This window comes from Herpailurus yagouaroundi, unplaced genomic scaffold, assembly GCF_014898765.1.
Source record: "Herpailurus yagouaroundi ecotype Mexico unplaced genomic scaffold, PumYag 295, whole genome shotgun sequence".
Lineage (NCBI taxonomy): Eukaryota > Metazoa > Chordata > Mammalia > Carnivora > Felidae > Herpailurus > Herpailurus yagouaroundi.
Genome location: NW_024412512.1, coordinates 4,221,071 through 4,242,324, shown reverse-complemented (window position 1 = coordinate 4,242,324; position 21,254 = coordinate 4,221,071). Strand labels below are relative to the sequence as shown.

Here is a 21,254-nt window from a genome sequence, read left to right as displayed (position 1 = left end):
TTCCAGCTTGCCCCGTCCAGCATAGCTTCCCACCGCGCTGGACACGTGCGGCCACCAGCCCCAGCTTGGTGCCAGGGATGGGAAAGGTGGTGTGGACAGCTGTCTGCAGGGTTCTTCTTATCACCCAGCCTCTCAGCCTGATGTCAGGGACAGCCCAGGCCACCTCGCAGACAGACCCGAGGGAGGGAGAGCTGCTGGGGGCAGGTGGAGGCGCATGTGCTCCTGCGTGAGAATGAGAGTGTGTGTGTGTGTGTGTGTGTGTGTGTGTGCGCGCGCGCGCGCACACTCCTCTCCTGCCAATCTCGCTATGTTTCTGGAAGGTGATGGTGGAGTAGATGGCGGTAGCCCTGGTTATAACCTGTATTTGCTTTAAGGACTAACCTCTGACAAGTCTAAATGTCCTTTTCTCCTTCCATTTTAGAGGGTGTTGGTCCAGACAGCGGGCTCGGCTCCCAAAGGGGCCCAGATGCAGCCAATCTCCCTCCCCAGGGTCCAGCAGGTGCCACAGCAGGTAACCATAGCCCAGGTAAAACGGGACAGACACATCAGCACTGAGTGATCCGGTGCCCTCTCTGGACAATGCACCCTTTTCTGTTGTTGCTATTGCTTTGTCTTTGATATCTTCAGCTCTGTACCAGAAGGTTCTTTTGAAGGCTATGTTTAAAAAAATTTTTTAATGTTTATTGATTTTTGAGAGAGAGAGAGACAGAGTGCGAGCAAGGGAGGAGAGGCAGAGAGAGGGAGTCACAGAATCTGAAGCAGGCTCCAGGCTCTGAGCTGTCAGCACGGAGCCTGACACAGGGCTCGAACCCACAGACTGTGGACTGTGAGATCATGACCTGAGCCGAAGTTGGATGCTTAACCGACTGAGCCACCCCTTGAAAGCTATGCCCCTTGAAAGGCTCAGCCTTTCTCAAGGCTCAGCCCCTTGAAAGCTATGTTTAAAAAAATTCTTTTACTGCAGATAGTTTGCAACAAGCCAAGAAAGCTGATGATCTTTCATTCATTCAGAGATTCAGCATTTGGGGGGCAACCCAGCAGCCCGACGGAGCACTGGGATGCTAAGGTAGACACGCAGACAGAGAGCCAAGTTTCAGGTTTGGAGGAACATGGAACCTCTTGGGGAGGCAATTGTCGTGCCCTCAGACGAGTGCACGACCCAGGAAGCACTTCTTGTGACATGAGGTTATCTGGCAACCGAGCTTCAGGGCCTGGGTGCACCAGCCACACAGAGTCGGCATGATCCGGGACAGCGGAGGGCAGAACTTTTCCAGAAAAAGCCAAATAGTGTATTTTTTGGCTTAGCAGGCCAGCTGCTGGACTCTGCCACTGTCCCACAAAAGCAGCTGTAGATGTACCCGAAGGGGCGTGGCCATGTCCCAGGGAAACTTAAGGTACAAAAAGAGACGGGCCAGATTTGGCTGGAGTTGGCGGACTTGTGCCCTGTCACATACGGAATTAAAATTAGTGCACACTCCTGCCTGAAAGGACCCCTGAGCATGATTGTGGTGACAGCTGAGACCAGAGAGCACACCTCTCTCCCCCGGCAGCTCCGGCTTAAATCTAAGCTGGTGAGTTTAGAGGCGCTTGTCCGGTAACTGCGTCAGTGAACACGGGAGCAGGTTTTCGGGTCGTGGGAGAGAAGCGAAGGCTTCGGCAGGCCCGGCAGGGAGCCAGTGGCTCTGTCTCAGCTCCTTGGGGGACAGGAGAACAAGACCAGTGTCGTGATTCTAGAAGCTTCCTCTCTGTGGGGCCTTTGTCCCTGAGCAACTTGGACTGGCAGAGTGACTTCTGTGTTTCACCCAGTCCCCTAAGGCACAACCCACCCAGCATGTTAATCCCTAGAAGCTTCTCACGATCCGTCGATTGTTAATTCCAGCACCACGCTGGCCTGGCCTGGCCTGGCCTGGTCTGGCCTGGGAGGTGGGAGTCAGTCCCATCCTGCCAACCCCACACGAAGTCTTAGAGGTCACGATGACACCCAGCCCCAGATTCTGTCACCCCAAAAGGAAGCTGGATTAGGCATCCATTAAGGTTCCCTCCGTGGTGAGGTTTTCAAGGTCTGTGCGCAGAGCTCTGGGTCTCCTCCACCACCAGGGCCAGTGTCCCTGTCCGCGGAGGTGCGCCACGGCCACTGCCACAGACGAGGCTTCCCGATGCCCCCTCTCCATCTCCCACTCCAGGCACGTTTCTCCTTCCAAGGACCCCGGCCCCTCTGGGGAGGGGTGCCAGGGCCGCCCGGCCATGTAGAGTATAACCGGCTTGCGCCCCCTGCCCTGTAGGGTGAGGGGTGTCTGACGCCCCAGATTGGAAACAGAGGAGTCAATGTCCACAAAAGGCCACGGAAGACACAGGCAGGCTGAACAGCAAGGGGACTGGTGTGTGTGACACGAGGTATCTGATGTTCATGTTCCAGGTCCAGCCCGTGCAGCACGTGTACCCCCCGCAGGTGCAGTACGTGGAAGGCGGAGACACGGTCTACACCAATGGAGCCTTGTACGTGGGTTTCCTCTCCCCTCGGGAAGGGCCCGCCTGTCAGAGAAGCGTGGGCCACGTCTGGAACCTTCTCTCACGACTACCCCACCTTTTTCCATTTGGGGCCTGTACTCGCAAACTTCTCCTCCTCCCCCTTTGGGTGGTGTGGGAACCATTAGGACAGTCTGAGGGCATCAGAGCCCTGTGGAGATTTCAGAAATCACAGGCCTTTGTAGTTTTTACTGCCAGAAAAGGCAGTCTTTCAACAAAATGAAACGAAACGAAAACCTAATCCAGCTTTTAAGTCTGAAGGTTCAGTCTTCACAACCCAGAGACCATTTTTATCTCTGCCTTCTCATCCTTGCCTGTGTTCACCTCTGGCTCTTTATGAGGTTGCTAAAACTTGATTTTCCATTTGTCAAGGACTTCTAGAATGTTCTGCCTTCCAACTATGTGGCGCTCGGGGCAGAAAATGATACATTTCCCATGAAGCTCATTGCGCTTAAGACACGAGTCCCTTTGCCCATTTGCTTTCCATCACCCCCTTGCGGAAGTTGAGGGGTGGGCATGAAGGCTGGCGGCCGTGACGGCTGGAGCTGTGTGAGCTTCTGCAGCACAGCGCCGAAGCTTCCGAAATATGCACAGACCCTTGTCAGGACGTGAACAGGGGGTGAACAGCCCATGAAAGCTGAGCGAGGTCCTCAGGTCGCCCCGTGCCCCTGGGCTCGATCCTGCGCTGCAGTTAGATAAGCTGTTGCCCTGGGGTGGGGTCGGGACAGGAAGGAGAGCACACTTCTGGGAGGCGGTCACAGGGGCCTCACTGCCACGCGGAGGGGCCAGCTCACGACACATCGCTACGCTTTAGTCTTTTACTGGGGTCAGCTCGACAGGAGCGAGCGGAACTTAAAACTGTGAGTCTCAAGCCGCATGGTTAATCATTTAATCCAGATGGTAAAGGAACATCAGGCAAGTTCTTGGTATCGCTTAGAAGTTCTTTTAAGTATGCAATTTCATTTTGCAAACCTTTTCGTTCTGAAAGAATCATAGACTCTAAAGAAGTTGCAGAATTAGCACACAGCCTCCCCCAGGGGGGGCATCTTCCGTGACCGCAGCACGATACCAGGAAATTGGCTTGGGGATACACCGCCAGCTAGCTTGCGGGCCTCACTCCCGTCTATCGTCCTACACACGTGCACACGCTCTGCGCCATTTTACCCCACGAGTAGATTTCGGGTAACCATAATAAGACACAGAATTGTTCCATCGGTTTCGATGGGTCATCCCGCGATCCTTAATATTTTCAGAAACGATCGCTTTGAACTTTGCACTGCCCTGACCCCTCGTGTCTGAGCGACCCCGTAGGCGCGGTCTCCTGGGGCTCCGCCTTAACGTGGAGTCCTCCCGGACCCCGGTGAGACTCAGGAGGCACCTCCTCTCTTCCTGACAGACGGACGGCCTACGCCTACAACCCCGAGCCTCAGATGTACGCCCCGAGCAGCACAGCGTCTTACTTCGAGGCCCCGGGCGGCGCCCAGGTGACCGTGGCAGGCTCCTCCCCGCCGGCGGTCCCCTCCCACAGCATGGTGGGCATCACCATGGATGTCGGGGGGAGCCCTATTGTCTCCAGCGCGGGAGCCTATCTCATCCACGGGGGGATGGATGGCACGAGACACTCCCTGGCCCACACTTCCCGGTCATCGCCGGCTACGGTACGTACGAGGCTCTCCGGGGCAGCGGGGTAGACCCAGAATAGGCTCTCCTCGGCAGCGGGGATGGTGAGTGAAAGGCAGCCTGGGGCACCGGAGCCAGAGCTCTGCGGCCAGGAAGGGCGCGTGGTCGGAGGCAAGCGTCCACCCCTGGGAACCAGGTACCCCGTGGTAAACAGAGAGGGTAAAAGGCCCCTCCCGGGCTGCTGTGGAAATTGCATCCGGGGCCAGCGTCGCCGTGCTGGTGGGACCGCCACCCTTGGCGTCGGCCTCCCAGAGGCCCAGGCCCGTCTAGCCCCGTGACCGCTGGACCGACCTCGGCAGGGAGCAGTCTCCCTCCGGAACTGCACCCCCTTGTTGCCGCCAGGGTCCTGCCCCAGACTCTGCTCCTGACCTGCTTTAAAAACATGTCTGCTCTCAGAGCCTAGTTTCCACGCTTACTTTTATTTTAGTTCATTTGGAAAATTAACACAGAGTAAAACTGACCCTTCTTGGCACTCACAGTGGTGCCTTTGAGACCCACTCACGTTATCACACGAATCTGTACTTGCTGCTTCTTTGCTACTGGGAAGGATTCCATTACACCGCAGCTCACCTACCCATTCACCCTTTGAGGGTCATTTGGGCAATTTCCAGTTTTTTGGTGATTTCGAATAAAGCTTCTGTAAGTCCTCACGTACAGGTTCTTGTACGGACATACGTTTGCCTTTCTTCTGGGTAAATACTTACAAGCAAGATTGCTGGTTCACGTGGTAAGTGTCTGTTGAATGTGATCAGAAACCACCAACAGTTTTCCCAAGTGGCTGTACCGTTTTGCGTCCCCCCCACCCCACCCCCGGCGTATGAGTCCCCATGCTCCACTTCGTCACCAGCACTTGATGTTGTCAACCATTTTTCATCTTCGACGTTCTCATAAGGTGTGTAGTGATATCTCACTGTGGTTGTGATTTGCGTTTTCTTAATCGCTAATGATGGTGAGCAGCTTTCTATGCGATTGCTTGCCTTTCGTTATATGCTCTTTGGTGACCTATCAGTTCACGTCATTTGCCTATTTCTTAACTGGGTGGTTTGTTTTCATACTGTGGAGTGTTGAGAGTTTTTTATATATCCTGGATATGAGTCCCCTGTCAGAGATGTGATTTGCAAATACGTTCTCCCAGTCGTTAGAGTGTCTTTCCATTCCAGATTGGGTAGAGCGTTTCCTCTCACTTCACTATTATGTTGGCTGTTTACATAAATTTAGAATTTTCTATATAAGTTTTAGGTCAGTCTGTCTATATCTACAAAAAATTCATAGTGAGATTTTGATTAAACAATATTAGACCTGTAGATCAATTTGGGGAGAACTGACATCTTTACTGTGTTGGGTCTTCCCATCCATGAACATAGTGTGTTTTTTCCATTTATTTAGATCTTTGATGTCTTACGTCAGCATTTTGTAATTTGTGGCATATAAATTCTGTACATATTTTGTTAGGTTTATGCCTAAATAGTTTATGTTTTTGGAGCTATTATAAATGGTATTGATTTTTAATTTCAGTTTCCAACTGCTCATTTTTGGCTGTTGGCCTCGCATCCTGCAGCCTCCCTGGACTCACTTATAAGAGCTGCAAGAGTTTTTTGTTGTCTGCAAGTGGGAACAATTTTACTTCTCCCTTTCCAATCTGGATAACTTTTATTCCTTTTCCTTGTCTTTTTGCACTAGCTAGGGCTTCCAGTACAGTGTTGAACAGGCGTGGCAAGAGTGGATGGACATCCTTGCTTTCTCCCCAGTCTTAGGGGAAAATCTTCAGTCTTTCACCACTAAGTGTCATATTGGCTCTGGGTTTTCATAGATGCCCTTTTTCAGATTGAGGAAATTCCCCTCCATCCCTAGTTTTCTGCAAGTCCTTATCATCAATGAATATTACTTTTGTCAAATGCTTTTTCTTCGTTGATATGACCATGAGTGTTTCTTCTATAGACTGTTCCTGTGACAGATTACGTTGACCGATCATCAATTAGGAAGTAACTTCCTCTTTTGGTGTGGGGCTAACCTCCCAAAATAGAAGGTGATGTTCCTCCCTCATCCCTGTCCTTTTGGTCCTGATGTGCTTTGGGGTCACTGACATCAGAGAGCACCCCCTCCCGGGTTTTGCTGCCCTCTGTGTCCAGAGTGCTCTCCAGGACCCAGTTCTGTGGACAGGGTGGAGAAAAGTCACTTGTTCTCTAGAGGCAGTAGCATGTGGGGTGGGGTTGGTCCTGGCTCACCAGCTTGCACCTCGCCTCGCTCAGTCCCTTCCGGCAGGGCCTGGGTGGCCACTTGCAACCACACGTTTACTCCCTCGGAGGACTGGCTGCAGGGATGGGAGTTTAGAGCGGATACTGATGAGAAACATTCCTCACAGACCACGTTAACTGTCACGAACCTGACAGGTTGGATGTTAGTAAATTGCATCAGTACGTAATAGCAGCACATACTAGGGTCGCGGGTCACAGATTTACTGAGAAACTACAGCGTTCTCTATGGCCCACGCTATCCTGTTGCAAGCATATGTGCTGCCCAGAGCCTAGGCCACCCGGCCACTGTGGTTTGTCGTCCGGTCGCTTCAGAAGAATCGTGTTTTTAAACCAATTGGGAATCCAGGAATGGGCTGTGTTTTGACACCCCTCTCCATGCAAGCCCCGGAGAGTGATCGTTCCAGAAGACGATCTGGTTCCCGACCCTGCCTGCTCGCTTGATTATCGACCTGTTTTGGCACAGGAACATGTCACACGTTTGCAGCAGGGATCTGTGGGACTTTCCAGGAACCACAGAATTAACCCGAGGCTCCTGCCCCCGGCACTTGACGCCTGCCAGCTTTGCCCGTCAGAGTTTTGGGACTTGGAGTTGATTCCGAGAACAGAGGCGGAGGCTGGAGGGAATCACCCTGTGGCCTTGAGGAGAGGTTTCCGACTTCCGTGGTGGATTCTCTTGAGTCTCAGTTATTTCATCGGTATCTTGTAAAACTGAAAAGTGAGTTGCCCGAATGGTGCGTTTTCGATAAAGCCGCTTAGCGCTGCACTTTCTTCAACCACACCCGACAGAGGTTCTCCCCCGGGAGGCCTGCCCCTGCCACTCCAGCCCAGGATTGGCCCTTTGGGTCGAGCCGGGGGCCCTCGGGCCGCCCAGGGTGGAGACCCTGCCGCTCCCTCCGCCCGCGGGGCTCTCGGGCTGCAGGCAGTCATGCCGCGCAGTCGGGCGGCCCCCGTGGGCCACACCGTGGGGACCGAGGAAGGCAAACGGTCCGGCCAGTTTTCACAGTAATAACACAGCACTCCTGTCCGTGCGGGAACCTGCCATCGCGGTGTTTCATCGGGGCCTAGGTCCGGCCTACTGAAGGGTAAGCCGACCCGGTGGCCAAGTCCCACTTGACCCCTCTGGGTGGTGTCCTCGTGAACTCTTAGCTTCCAGGAAAGCGGGGTCCTGGCTCACAGGTAGCGGTGGAGATCGTCAGAGATCGGGATGGTGTCTGCCCGGGCCACGCGGCTGGCCTTCCAGCACGTGCCGCGCCGAAGCCAGAAAGGTGAGAAGTGACGTCGCCTCGGAGAACGGCGTCAGGCGGGCTCTGAGCGTGCTCTGGTCACGTTCCGGCCCCGGAAAGAACTGGCATCAGCTTTGTGGCGCCTGCTGTGATTTTCAAATGTGCCTAAGACTTGAGATCTGCCTAAGACTGCCATGATTGCTTCCTCCTCCAGAGGAAGAAAACCCTCGTGCGCTGGGTTTGAGAAGCCACTGGGGATCGGCAGCCCAGTCCCTTGGGACACTGAGTCGTCTTCGAAAACCCTGAGATCTCCTTTCCAACATGAGAAATGGCGATATTTAGGGCCCCGGACCGACGGCTCCAAGTTCCACAACGCACACCCCGGAGACACGTCCCTTGAAATCATAGGAATTTCTCTACCGGTGTCATCAGAGACTTAGCTCCCGCTTTCAACACACAAGCGAGCCTCTCGGCCCCGAGCACCGGCGCACGTGAGTTCAGAAAAGCCGAATCCCGTGTACTCCATCCAGCTCATCTGCGCTGGGTCAAGGCCAGGGGAGACCGTGAATGGAGCGTCCGTGGCTCCCGCTGTGTGGCCTGGCCTTCCGGTCTCACGGTGACCCTTCCAGGTGGCCCGCGGGGCCGTTGTGCCACCCACACAGGTCACAGCTCACGATGGATCATCAACCACGAAAACGTCTTCTCTATAGCCTGCCAGTGAAGATGCGGAACACCTTAACTGCACAGCGACCTCACACACATCGCAAGCATTTGCTAGAAGCTGCCTCATCCTCTGCACATCAGAGCTTTTGCCCAACGGCCAAAGCAAACCCTTTGGGAGCAAGCGCACGTTGTTTGATGAAGGAATTTTGCCGATAGCGCATCCACTTTTTTCTCTGACTAAAAAAATATTTATCATCACTTTTTTTCTTTAATAGACTCCTTTTTTTAATAATTTTTTAACTTTTGGGGGGGGGAGAGAGAGACAGAGCATGAGCAGGGGAGGGACAGAGAGCAAAACTGACACAGAACCTGAAGCAGGTTCCAGGCTCTGAGCTGTCAGCACAGAGCCCAACACGACAAGGGGCTCGAACCCATGAACGCAGGATCATGACCTGAGCTGAAGTCTGATGCTCACCGACTGAGCCACCCAGGCGCCCCGACTCCTTTTTTTTTTTTTTTTTTTTTTTTTAAGCGCAGTCTTAGGCTTACAGAAAAATTGAGCAGGAAGTACGAGAATCCCCGTAGCCCCCCCGCCACCAACACACACACAGTTTCCCTTATTAGCATTTTGGGTAAGTTTGGTAGGTTTGTTACCCCAGTGAGCCAATCTTGACACACTGTTATTATTAACTAAAGCCCCTAGTTGACATCAGAGTTCATGCCTGGTGCTGTGCCTTCTGTGGGTTTGGACAAACATTCAATGACATCATCACCCTTTTTTAAAAATTTTTGTTATTGTTTTTAATGTTTATTTTTGAGAGAGTGAGAGACAGAGGGTGAGCGGGCAAGGGGCAGAGAGAGAGGGAGACACAGAATCCGAAGCAGGCTCCAGGCTCTGAGCTGTCAGCATGGAGCCTGACGCGGGGCTCAAACTCACAAACCGTGAGATCATGACCTGAGCCAAAGTTGGACTTAGCCCCTAACCGCCTGGGGGCCCCCCCCCCCAGGCGCCCCCGACATCATCACTTCGGAATCTGGTTTTGCGCATTTCTCCGTAAAGGCGGGGAGCACTACCTGCGTTTGCTCAGGAGCACCGCTTTGAGACAGATCTGAGGTTGTCGTCTCTGGTCTCCTCTAGTGACAAAAGTAAACCATGTGAATGTCCTCCTGGAAAACATTCTTCTGTGCTTATTCTGAAAAGCCTCAGTTAATTTACCGGAGAAGCCGTTGTTCCTGTGCAGAGCGACACAAACCCACGTGGGAGGTCAAGGGCGACTGTGGACAAATGGGTCGTTGATCTAATAAAAGCTTCTTCCACTCCCAGCCCATTTCTCATTTTTCTGGTATTTTCTCTCACGGCTGTGTATGCAAAATGACCACAGCGTGTGACTCTGGACTGGATCCCGGGCCGGAAAAAGGACAGGAGTGCAAGGACCGTCACATTCTAATGAGCCCTTTCGGTTGGCTGAGCGTGGTGAGTGGGGGTTGATTTCTGGGTCTTGGTCCTTGTGCTGAGGTCACGTGAGACCTGGTTCCGTGGTCACGGGAGATGCTAACCTTTCAGGGATGCTGGTGGAAAGGGTCTGCGGGAATTCTTGGCACTAATTTTACAGTGTTTTTGTACGTCTGGAATTATTTCCAAAGGAAAAGTTTAAAATTTTGAAAATTGATTAAGAAGTAGGACTCTATTGTTAAAAGTTCTAGGAATTATAAGAACTAAACACGCTAGCTGCTAAAAATGATTACCAGTAGAAAGACTGTTTCTGTGGCAGGAAGGACAAGAGAAGAGGGAGGCTTGCTGTTTTAGGTACCTTTTCCTTCTAGTGAATTCTTTTTTTTTTTTTTTTAAATGTTTATTTATTTTTGACAGAGACAGAGACAGAATGCGAGTGGGTTAGGGGCGAGAGAGGGAGACACAGAAGCAGAAGCAGGCTCCAGGCCCCGAGCCGTCAGCACAGAGCCCGACGCGGGGCTCGAACTCACGAGCCGTGAGATCATGCCCCGAGCCGAAGTCGGACGCTCAACTGAATGAGCCACCCAGGCGCCCCAAGTGAATTCTTAACCACATGCATATGTTACCTTATAAGTTTTCTTAAGTTTTTTAAGTTTTTTTATTTATCTTTTAATTTTGTTAATATTTATTTTTGAGCAAGAAAGAGAGAGTGTGCGCATTTGAGTGAGGGAGGGGCAGAGAGAGAAGGAGACAGAATCCGAAGCAAGCTCTGTGCTGTCAGCGCAAAGCCCGACGCGGGGCTCGAACCCACGAACCGTGCGATCGTGACTTGAGCTGAAGTCGGTCACTCAACCGACTGAGCCACCCAGGCGCCCCTAAAGTTCATTTATTTTTGAGAGAGAGTGAGGAGGAGAGTGCCAGCAGGGCAGGGGCAGGGAGAGGGAGGGAGAGAGAGAGACTCCCAAGCAGGCTCTGCACTGTGAGTGCAGAGCCGGAAGCGGGGCTCGAACCACGAACCATGAGATCATGACCTGAGCAGAAATCAAGAGTGGGATGCTTACCCAGCTAAGCCATCCAGGTGCCCCTATCTTATTTATTTTTATTTTTTTAATTTTTTCTTAAGGCAAAATTTCCGTCACATAAGATTAACCACTTTGGAATGTGGAATCACTCACAATACCACACTACCATCACCTCTATACGCATGTCGTTCACAAGAAAACGGTTTAACAATAGTCTAAAACACCCATAATGTGTAATTCTTGGTAGAATTATGGGGCAGGGGGAGCAGCAGACCACAGCTCCAAAGCCAAATCCAGCCAGCTGCCTGGTTTTCTAAACAAAGTTTTATTGGCACACAGCCACGCCCATTCCTTCACTGGTCTGTGGCTGCTTTCCAGCTCCTAGGACAGAGTTGAGTAGTTGCGGACAGAGACTGGCCCACAAAACCCAGAACAGTCACTATCTGGCCCTTTATAGAAAAAGCTTGCCGGCCCTTGATGTATAACAACTGCCTCAGAGAGGTAATCACAAAAGATTAAGTGGTAAATGCAGGTAAGCAGAGCTGAATACCTAACACAACCCCAACTAACACAACTCCCCCCCCAAAAAAAAACGTTAAATGAAATGTGAGTCCGATATAATGCACCTGAAAGGACCCACACCAGGCTATTGGTAAAGGCCTCTCCTCCCACGTAGGGAAGTCGGGTGCCAGGGAGAAGTTGAGGCAGGGCTAGAATGGGATGGGCCAGGCCAGGTGCCCAGGGCACCAAATTTAAGGAGGCGCTCACCCCCACGTGCCAACCTTGCCCTGACAGGATCTTGAGAATGAGCGCCTCCTTAAGGTTGGTGCCCGGGGCACCTTGTGGCCCCACCGCCGTCCTGGCCCTAAGTGGAGACCATCTCTGGCATAATCAGATTTTTGTACGGCAAGCATGTATAATATTACTTACATGTTTTTAACGTGTTTAATGAGCAAAATAAAAATGGACAAACAGATTTAAAATGCCCTGTTTCCCCCCAGGCCAGCCTTCTCCTTCCCCAGCGGTGAGCCCCAAATTCTCTCCACGTTCCCACCTGGCCCTTTGCTGTGGGCCCCGTATCCTTTCTGCAGGCAGAATTCTGGGCTTTATATCCTTGCCCTCAAAAGTCCAACGGTGTCTCTTCCTTTTAAACGACTCTCCATTTTCTTTAGAGATTCATTCAAAAGGGTTGCTCCTCAAGCATTTAAACTTTGATCTCCTCCGTTCATGGTCACATAACTGGGCTACATTTGAGGATGCAGGGTTAACACCTTCCTGTCCCGTCCCCACTCCTCCCTGGCCTTTCCAGGGAGGCCCCCGGAGGCATGGTCCTGATGTCAGATTTTGGCAGACCCGTCTGGAGATGCCGGGGCCACTTCAACGCTGGTCATTGCTGGCCCTTGGTAGGGGTGACCCCTATCCCAGCAGGTCCTTTTAATGAGATTATTTTGTTATAAGTGGAATGGCCACGTGGGCACACACTCACAAACCTCCACTCATGCCTCCTTAGGAGGCACCAGTACAGTCTTTGAATCAGGAAGAATCTTGCTAGGATTCCACATGAAAGGAGAGGAATTTTCTAAATAAGTGGCTTATTTTAATACACTCGGGAACTGTTAAAACTTAACCGCTACCTGCTGTTACGTCAGGTTCTTTTATCTTTGATCGCGAACCCTTATGCATTTTTTCTGCCCTCCTTCTGAACAAGCCCTTAAAGCATGTGTCCTTTTCCCCTGGCATTCTGTTAATTCATGTAGCAGAAAAAATGATGTTTAGGGGGCCAATCAAAAGGAGCATGTGCTGCATTACGCCCAATCAAAAATAAAAAGCTCCCGAGGAGTCAAGAAATGGACGCATCAGCATATGCACAATACCAAGATGGAAGGAAAGTGCTGGGAGTTCAAAACACAGATGATTTTAGGGAAAGCTGCCTGGGCCCGGGGCGGGGTGGGGCTCCACGGAGGCCACCCTTGGCCCCTCCTTACTGAAGATTAAACTCCAGGCAAACATAAAATTAGCCTCTATGTTAAGCGTATTCAGAGAGTAGACACTAACTTCGCCAGCCACTGAGCGGACCGGATAAGGCGTTTGTACTTGTGCAGCGAGAGTCGCCCCGGCAGGTGTGCGAGGAAGACAGCGAGATGCTCCTTTTCCGCAGATGCCCGTAGGGCCGCCCGCGCGGGGCTGGGAGGTGGCGCCGCAGCGCCCTCTGCTGGACCGGCGTGCGCACTGCGCCTCCAGTGCTGCCTGCCGGGCGTTAACCTCCCCCTCTGGCCTTGGAGGTGGGGGGGGATTCCTTACCTTCTTTATCGCCTTCTGATGTTTACCCGACGTCTTAATTTTATTTTAATGTTTATTTATTTATTTTGAGAGAGAGAGAGCACGAGCAGGGGAGGGGCAGAGACTGAGGGAGAAAGAGAGAATCTCGAGCAGCCTCCGAGCTCAGCGCGGTGCCTGACGTAGGGCTCGATCCAAAGAGCCTCCGATCGCGACCTGAGCCGAAATCAAGAGTCAGATGCTCAACGGGCTGAGCCATCCAGACACCCCAACTGTCGTTTTGATTTCAAAATACAACGAACACCTGGGGGAGGTTCCACTGTGCATTAAATTAATTCTCTGCACCCGTGGGCTTGAGCGGACCCTATTTAATAGCTATGGGTTCTTCAGGATGGTCTTCTGCAGCAAGCCTTAATTTGTGTGCTTTTCCACGATACTCGATACTCACTCGTAGCTCTACAGTTTTTAGCAGGCAGTTCTCAAGACGTCTGGCACTCTTCTGGGTGTCCCCAAGACCGGCCCCGGGGGCCCACCGGGTCAGAACTGTTTTCATAATAATACTAAGCCATCAGCCTGTCGCCAGCTTTCCCTGTGCTGAGGTTTGCACTGATTGTACAAAATCAACATCGATGCGCCCCTGGGCACAAACGCAGGCCGCAGAGCAAGGCGGAGGCGTCAGACTCTCCCAGAAGCCACCGGCTTCTGCACCACCCAGCGCTCACAGTGAAAAAGAGAAGAGAAGCAGTGAATTCCGTAGTGCAACTTGCTGTTACGGTTCACCTAAGGTCCTTGGTGAAGCAGTAAACAGTCATTGTATGAAACCCCAGTCGTTTCTAATATTCTGGGTGACAAAAGGCACTTCTGCTGCCAAAGTGTGATGACTGTGCTAAGGAAGAGCCGCTGGGCAGATGACTGTGAGCTGCACCAGCCACTTCTGTCACGAAACACAGTGTTTGCTTGAAGGAATAACAGACAAATGATGAGTTTTCAGACTTGAGGATTTGGCAGGCATTTTTCTCAAAAAGGAGAGCACGAAGCGGATGGGTCCGGGGGGGGGGGGGGGATTAATTTGGTTGCCAGTAAATTTTCAACCAAAAAAAGAAAACTTCGAATTTTGAAAACCTGGTATGCTCCTGATGAGCTTGGTCAATAATAACAAATGCGATTTTCAATAGCGTTTAGTGAAGTGCGTCATCATTTGGAACATCCGGAAACTCGGTGAGCCAATATTTTCCACGTGACCAGTGTGTGATGTTACAAAAACCATACATGTGGGCAAAAGATCCATTCAAATCGCAAGAGAACAATAGGTTTTTTAATTGGTTGTATATTTTTTTTAAATCAAGGTAAAATTCACGTAACATAAAATGCATCTTTTTAACCATTTAAAAGTATACGGTGCAGGGGTGCTGGGGGGCTCAGTCTGTTAAGCTTCCGACTTTGGCTCAGGTCATGATCTCACGGTTCGTGGGCTCCAGCCTCGCGTCAGACTCTGCTGACAGCCCGGAGCCTACAAGGAGCCTGCTTCCGATTCCGTGTCTCCCTCTCTCTCTGCCTCTCCCCCACTCACGCTTTGCCTGTCTCTCTCTCAAAAGTAAATAAACGTTAAAAAAAATTTTTTTTTGAGTGTACGATTCAATGGGATTTAGTACAGTCACAATGCCGTACAGCCATTAACTTTATCTAGTAGTTCTAGAACATTCTCATCACCCTAGAAGGAAACACGCTGTCAACTGGTAACCCTGACCAATCGGCAGGCACCTCCCCCGCCCCCCACTCCCTCCTCCACCAGCCTATGGCAGCTAGTCTGCTTTCTGTCCCTATGGATTTGCCTGTTCCGGACATTTCACATAAATGGAATCATACGCTGCCTGGGCTTTCGTGACCGGCTTCTCTCTCTGAGCATCACGCTTTTGAGGCCCATCCGCATTGTAAATGTGTATCACTACCTCATTCCTTTTTGTGGACGAGGAACATTCCGTTGTATAGATATACCACGTTGGATGCATATATGCAGTCGTCTGTGACCGACACTCGGATTTTTCCTTTTTTTTTTTTTTTTTTTGCCATCATGAATGATGCCGCTACAGACATTTGTGTACCCAGGAGTGGAATTGCTGAGCCGTAATAGTTCAACTGAGTTTCCGCATAACTTTTTGAGGAACTACCGGCCTGTTTTCCACAGCAGCTGTACCGTTTTACATTCCACCGGCCACGTGTGAGGGTCCTTTCTCTTCTCTTTCTTTCTTTTCTAGTAGCCGTACCAGTGCGTGTGGAAGTGCCGTGTCACCGTGGTTTGGGCTTGTGTTTCCCTAGTGACTAATGATGCTCGGTATCTTCCCGTGTGCCTCCTGCAGACAGGTCTGTTCGAGTCCTTTGCCCATGTCTTAATTGAGTCATTTGCCATTTTGTTGTTGGGTTGTGACAGTCCTTTATACATTCTGAATACGAGACCCTTATCAGAAATATGGTTTGTAAATACGTTCTCCCATCCTGTGGGATAAAGTCCCATTTATCTTTGTAAAGAATTTTTTTTTTAAATCTTTTGTGCTTTTAGCATCATATCTAAAACGCCATTGCCAGGGGTGCCTGGGTGGCTCAGTCAGTTAAGCGTCTGACTTCGGCTCAGGTCATGATCTCGTAGTCCGTGAGTTCGAGCCCCACGTCGGGCTCTGTGCTGACAGCTCAGAGCCTGGAGCCTGCTTAGGATTCTGTGTCTCCCTCTCTGTCTGCACACCACCCCCCACTCATGCTCTGTCTCTGTCTCAAAAATAAATAAATAAATAAATAAATAAATAAATAAATAAATAAAAATTTTAAAAATCCATTGCCAAATCCAAGGTCATGAAGATAAACTTATTGTACGTGACTACCTTATATTTTCCTCTGAGAGTTTTACAGTTGTGTCTCTTACATTTAGCTCTTTGATTCATTTTTTAGTTGTTTTTGTATATATTGTGAGGTGGGGGCCAACTTCATTCATTTGCCTGTGGAAACCCACTTGTTCGGAACTTTACTCTCTCTATTCAATGCTCTTGACACCCTCGTCAAAACTCAGTTGACCACAGATATATGGGACTCTTCCTGGAAGTTTGATTCCACCCCACTGGTCTATATGTGTCTACCTATATGTCTCTCCTTATCCCCGTACTGCACTGTTCTGGTTACTGTAACTTTGTAGTAGGTTTTGAAACTGGGAAACGTGAACCTTCCAACTTTGTCCTTCTTTTTCAAGATTGTTTTGGCTATCCGAGGTCCCTTGCAATGCCATACGAATTTTACGATCATCTTGTCTGTTTCTGAAAAAGCAGTCAGAAGTTTAATAGAGGATTTTCATAAGGATTGCTTGGAGTCTATAGATCAACCTGGAGAGTATTGCCATCTAAATATTAAGTCTTCCAGGGGCGCCTGGGTGGCGCAGTCGGTTAAGCGTCTGACTTCAGCCAGGTCACGATCTCGCGGTCCGTGAGTTCGAGCCCCGCGTCGGGCTCTGGGCTGATGGCTCAGAGCCTGGAGCCTGTTTCCGATTCTGTGTCTCCCTCTCTCTCTGCCCCTCCCCTGTTCATGCTCTGTCTCTCTCTGTCCCAAAAATAAAATATAAAACGTTGAAAAAAAAATTTAAATATTAAGTCTTCCAGCCCGTGAATATAGGATGTCTTCTGCTTATTTAGGTCTTTAATTTCATTCAACAACGTTTTATAGTTTAACGTACAAATGCTTTACCTTGTTGGTTAAATTCATTCCTAGGTATTGGATTTTCTTTGACGTTACTGCAAACGGGATTGTTTCTTTATTTCGTTTGCCTGTTGTTCACTGTTGAGACAGAACCGATCTGTGGGCATTGATCTTGTAACCTGCAACTCTGCTGGGTTGCTTATCAGCATTAACAGTGCTTTGGTGGGCCCCTCAGGATTTTCGGTCTTTAAGATCATGTTATCCGCACGTTACTTCTTCCTTTCCAATACGGATGCCTTTGGTTCCTCACTGTTGCCTGACCCCCCGGCTAGAACGTCCGGCACGGTGTTGGGTAACAGTGAGGACAGCGGACACACACACCCAGCGGTCAAAAGAGGTGATGGGCAAAGCAGTGACCCTCTTGCTCCCGCACTCAGCCCCAGGAGCCCCGCCCAGCTGCACTTTCCGAAATACGTGTTCCCCCTGCTCTCTGCACAAGCATCACTGAGGTCTGCCTTCCGCGCGTGTTTGAGGGAAGTCAGCGCATTAGGTTTACTTCCTTCCATTGCGGTCCTCGGCCTGCGTGGTGGCCTCCGGCAGATTTTCAGTTTCCGTTTGACGTGCACAAGTCACATTCAGCGCGGACAGATGTGGTGGGAGCCGCCCACAACCGGCTGTTTCCTCCTGTGCGTCGACCCACTGCACCACCTCAGCTCCTTGCCTCCAGGAAGTGCTCGGGACCCAACTCAGAAGCCCCTTCCCCCAGGAAGGCCCACTGTTAGCTTCGCGTGACGTCCCCCTGCGACTCGTTCTCCTTCCTGTATAACCCTCTTTGCGCAGCCCACGCTTCCTTCAGCATTCAGGAGCTTATCTCTGTGACCTGCCTGGTGGCCCCTACGCCTCCCGATGGCAGGGCCAGGGTCTCCAGCCTCGTTTGCTGTTTTCCTGGAGCATCCAGGAGGGAGGCTCTGAGCTCCGTGACAGGACAGGCTGGCCAGGAAGTCAGCGCCGCTGGCCGCCCTTGGGTAGACAGCTGATTCTCCCCGGCAACCGATGACGATGACGGGTCCAGGGGAGCAGCGGGCAGTGATGGTGCTGGCTTTGCCTAGACGTGAACTTATGCCTCGGCTCAGCGTTCGTGCTCTGCGTGTGCACGTGTTGTGTTACAACGCAATCGCCAGCATTCACAGCACGACTCATCCTGCTGCCTGTGCTCCCCGCCCCCCAGCTCGCCTGCGTGGCAGGAATAACACTCCCGGCCGCAGCTTGAACTCACAACTTAACCGTCCCCCCCGCCTGCATCCAGCCTGGTTTTTATTTTGTAGGCGCTTAAATCATTATTTGGATATTAATAAAAACAAATCTTGGCTGATGCTAACCATCTGATTTCCTTTTTTTTTTTTCCATTTTGTTTTGTTTTGTTTGTTTCTGCACACATTTTCTTTAGCTTGAAATGGCGATTGAAAACCTCCAAAAAAGCGAAGGGATCACCTCACACAAAAGCGGTTTACTCAACAGCCATGTAAGTGTGTGTCGATGTGGCAGTCTGCCCTGCCGCGCTCGTGACCTTCACAGACAGTTCAAAAGCCAGCGAAGACGGTGACGTGACACGAGAGATGGGGGGGCCACCAATCTAGGGTTCCACATCCGGCCAGAATGCCTTTCACCGCGTGAGGGAGAGGAGTCTCCACTTGCCAAGGTAGCTGGTGACAGCACCCGCCCCCTCTGGCGCGCAGTGGGACTACCGTGTGTGATACGCGTGCCACAACCCCCCGAGTGCCTGGCAGGGAAGAGGCAGAACCAGTAAAGTGACACGAAGAGAAGCGGTGGCCACAACAGGAGAAGCAGGTGCCACCGTGACTCTTAGCTGCATTTTCTGCGATCAGCTTTTTGGGGGAAAAAAAAACAAACAAACCAACAGGCAATCTGAGAAAAGTGCAAACCAGCAAACGTCTGCCTGTTCTAACTGCGTAGGGTCTTCCTCCCTCGCCTCCCTCCGGGGAAACCAAGATGGCAGGTTGTTCGCCAGGAGACGGCCAGTGTCCCTGTCCCTGGGCAGCTGCGCGGGGCGGGATGGGACTGGCAGAGGTGACCGGCTAAGAGTCTTTATTGCCTAACTACGACCCCATCAAGACTCTGGTCGTGGCCGACATTCACACAGGGCACGAGAAAGGGCAGTGATTGTGGGGCGGAAACCGCGCTCGGGGAAGGTGCAGACACTTCCGGGTTGGTGGCTCGGCACGGGTGCGCTTTGCTGCCCCAGGGATGCGTGACGAGGGCCTCAGAGGGCCGGTCACGGGAAGGAAGAGCAGCCTCACACCCGCTGTGTTGAAGCCGTAAGTGAGTCAAAGCGTCAGGACCCTGCTGAGTGTCCCCCACCCCCAGAGCAGGTGGCTCCTGTGCTCCCCGTCGCCCGTTCCTGCTGGATGACGTCAGCCCTGCGGGCAGACCTGGCGAGGGGAGCATCTGCAGACGAGCTGGGGGAGAAGACCCCTCGGTCTGCAACTCGGAAGGCACCACGTGGCCAAGGCTGCGCAACGGCAGCCCTGTTCAGCAGGGCCCCGACGCGAACACGCGTGGCCGTGACTCGGCCCGCCGGCCCAGCGCCGGGTCGGCCCCGCGGAAGGCAGCGTACGGGGCGCAAGCCCCGGGCAGCCGGGGCTCGCGGGGGGATTTGAAATGTTGGGGGGACATGCGTGAGCCGCTTGTCTCTGGCCACAGGGGTGCTTCCGGCTTCTAACACTTCCTTTGGAAGGAGGCTGCTTTGACTGCTTCCCTGCCCGTAGGTTTCCCAGCAGGAAACCCGCCCCGCGTCCGTGCCTCCCTGGCCGTGTGTCGTTGAGTCTCGTTCGGGCATCAGGCGCTGCGAGAAGCAGGCTGTGGGCTTGGCGGCCTAGAATCAGAGACTAGAAATAAGATCTTTCTGAAGATTCAGCCACACACACCGGAGTGAGAGACCCACCTAGAGCTCGTCCGGGAAATGTGAGAGCCGGGAGGGAGGGAGGGAGGGAGGGAGGGAACGTGTCCCGGCCGATAGGTGGGGCCCGTGTGTCCCACGCTCGCTCACGATGGTTGTCACCGCCGCCGCCTGCGGCCCAGGGCGCTCTTGTGTTGGGCGACGCCGGCCGAGTCCTGCTCCTTTGCCAGCCCAGCCCCAGCGCACAGGAGTCTGGTTGAGGGCTGGGCCCCACGGACCCGCTTTCCTGGCGGCCTCCCAGCCGACCCCTGTCGGAAAGCCTGGGTCGTGCTGTCCCACCCCCACCAGACCCGTGCCTGAGTAGGAAGCAGAAGGAACAAGGGAATCTCGCTCCAGGGAGCACAGTGGCCAAGCGTGTGTGAGAACGTGCGCCCAGGTGACACTTGAGTGTGCACACGGTCCCGCCGTGGGAGTCCTCAGGCGGAACTGGTCGTCACGCTCCGCAGAGTTGGCTTCTCGAAGCGCCGTCGTAGGCTGGGCGGGGCGGGCGAGATGCCCCGAGCCTGGGAGGCTGGACAGCGCCTTCCACGCGCAGCCAGGGCCGCGGTCCCTGGAGCTCCCCAAGACGCCCTGAAGGGGCCGCGACCAGGGGGTGTGCAGGTGGAAGGAACTTTCCAGCCTGGGGTTGAAAGGCCCACGGGAGGAGGGGGGCCTCAAGCGGTCTCTGAGCTGAGGAAACGCGGAGAGCTGTTTCCAAGGACGTGAGGCGGGGCCCTGGGGGCGGAAACGCCTTCCCCACCCGCAGCCACCGCTTGGAGGCCCCCCCCCCCCCCCCCCCGTGCGCCTGGCCCCGGGAGAGGAACTTGGGGTCGAGGTCCCCCTCCTTGAGCAGGGGAGGGGCCCGGGCTCCTCCCAGGGCTGCCCCTCAGCCAGACCCCCACACAGAACAACACCCCCCACTCAGGGACCCCTCCCCCCACCGGTGGCTCAGTCACTGTCCTTTGGGGACAGCCGTGGTCCACTGCAGTGAGCTGTTATTTTCCAACCCTGAGAGGAGGACCTGTTGTTAGATCGAGTGTATTCAGATTATATGACTTTTTTTTTTTTTTTTTTTAACGGAGAAACAGATCGTCAAAGGGCGCTTGGCCGTCAGCTGGTGGCCGACCGCAGGCCCGTGTGACGACCAGGCTTACCTTGCAGGCCAGGCTTGGGGCTTGGCTAGAATCGGTGGCTCCGTGGGATGGTCACCGGCTTGCTGACCCCACCCTGGCTCCCTGGGGGAAAGGCTGTTTCCCAGCAGGCACCGTCCCCCACCCCGGCCTCTCCCGAAGCTCCCCCTCCGGGACCCGCCTGCGGCTTGGGGCCCAGCACCCATGTGTCCCAAGCGGAGCCCTGACCGCCCTGACCCCTGTGCCCCCCGCCCTCTGCTGCGGGGCCCCCTTGCTTCCCCCCCCCCCCCCCACCCCCGCCCCCCCCCCCCCGCCAGATGCTCTTGACCTCACCTTCGGAAAGATCCAGAATCAGACCACTTCTCCCTCCTCCTCCACCACAGCCCCCCGGCCC

At 52.9% G+C, this 21,254-nt stretch overlaps 1 protein-coding gene across 5 annotated transcripts in view; it reads left to right on the top strand.

The window, feature by feature from the left end:
* Positions 1–21,254, top strand: part of RFX2 (regulatory factor X2) — a 91,799-nt gene that overhangs the window by 53,617 nt on the left and 16,928 nt on the right. For 3 of the 5 annotated variants that reach the window (XM_040461661.1, XM_040461659.1, XM_040461660.1), the window contains exons 3-6: positions 422–511; positions 2,417–2,496; positions 3,923–4,184; positions 18,222–18,296. In XM_040461661.1, coding sequence (XP_040317595.1) covers positions 422–511; positions 2,417–2,496; positions 3,923–4,184; positions 18,222–18,296 — 507 coding nt within the window. The remainder of the gene's footprint in view (positions 1–421; positions 512–2,416; positions 2,497–3,922; positions 4,185–18,221; positions 18,297–21,254) is intronic. The other 2 variants (XM_040461663.1, XM_040461662.1) reach the window with 1 other exon arrangement.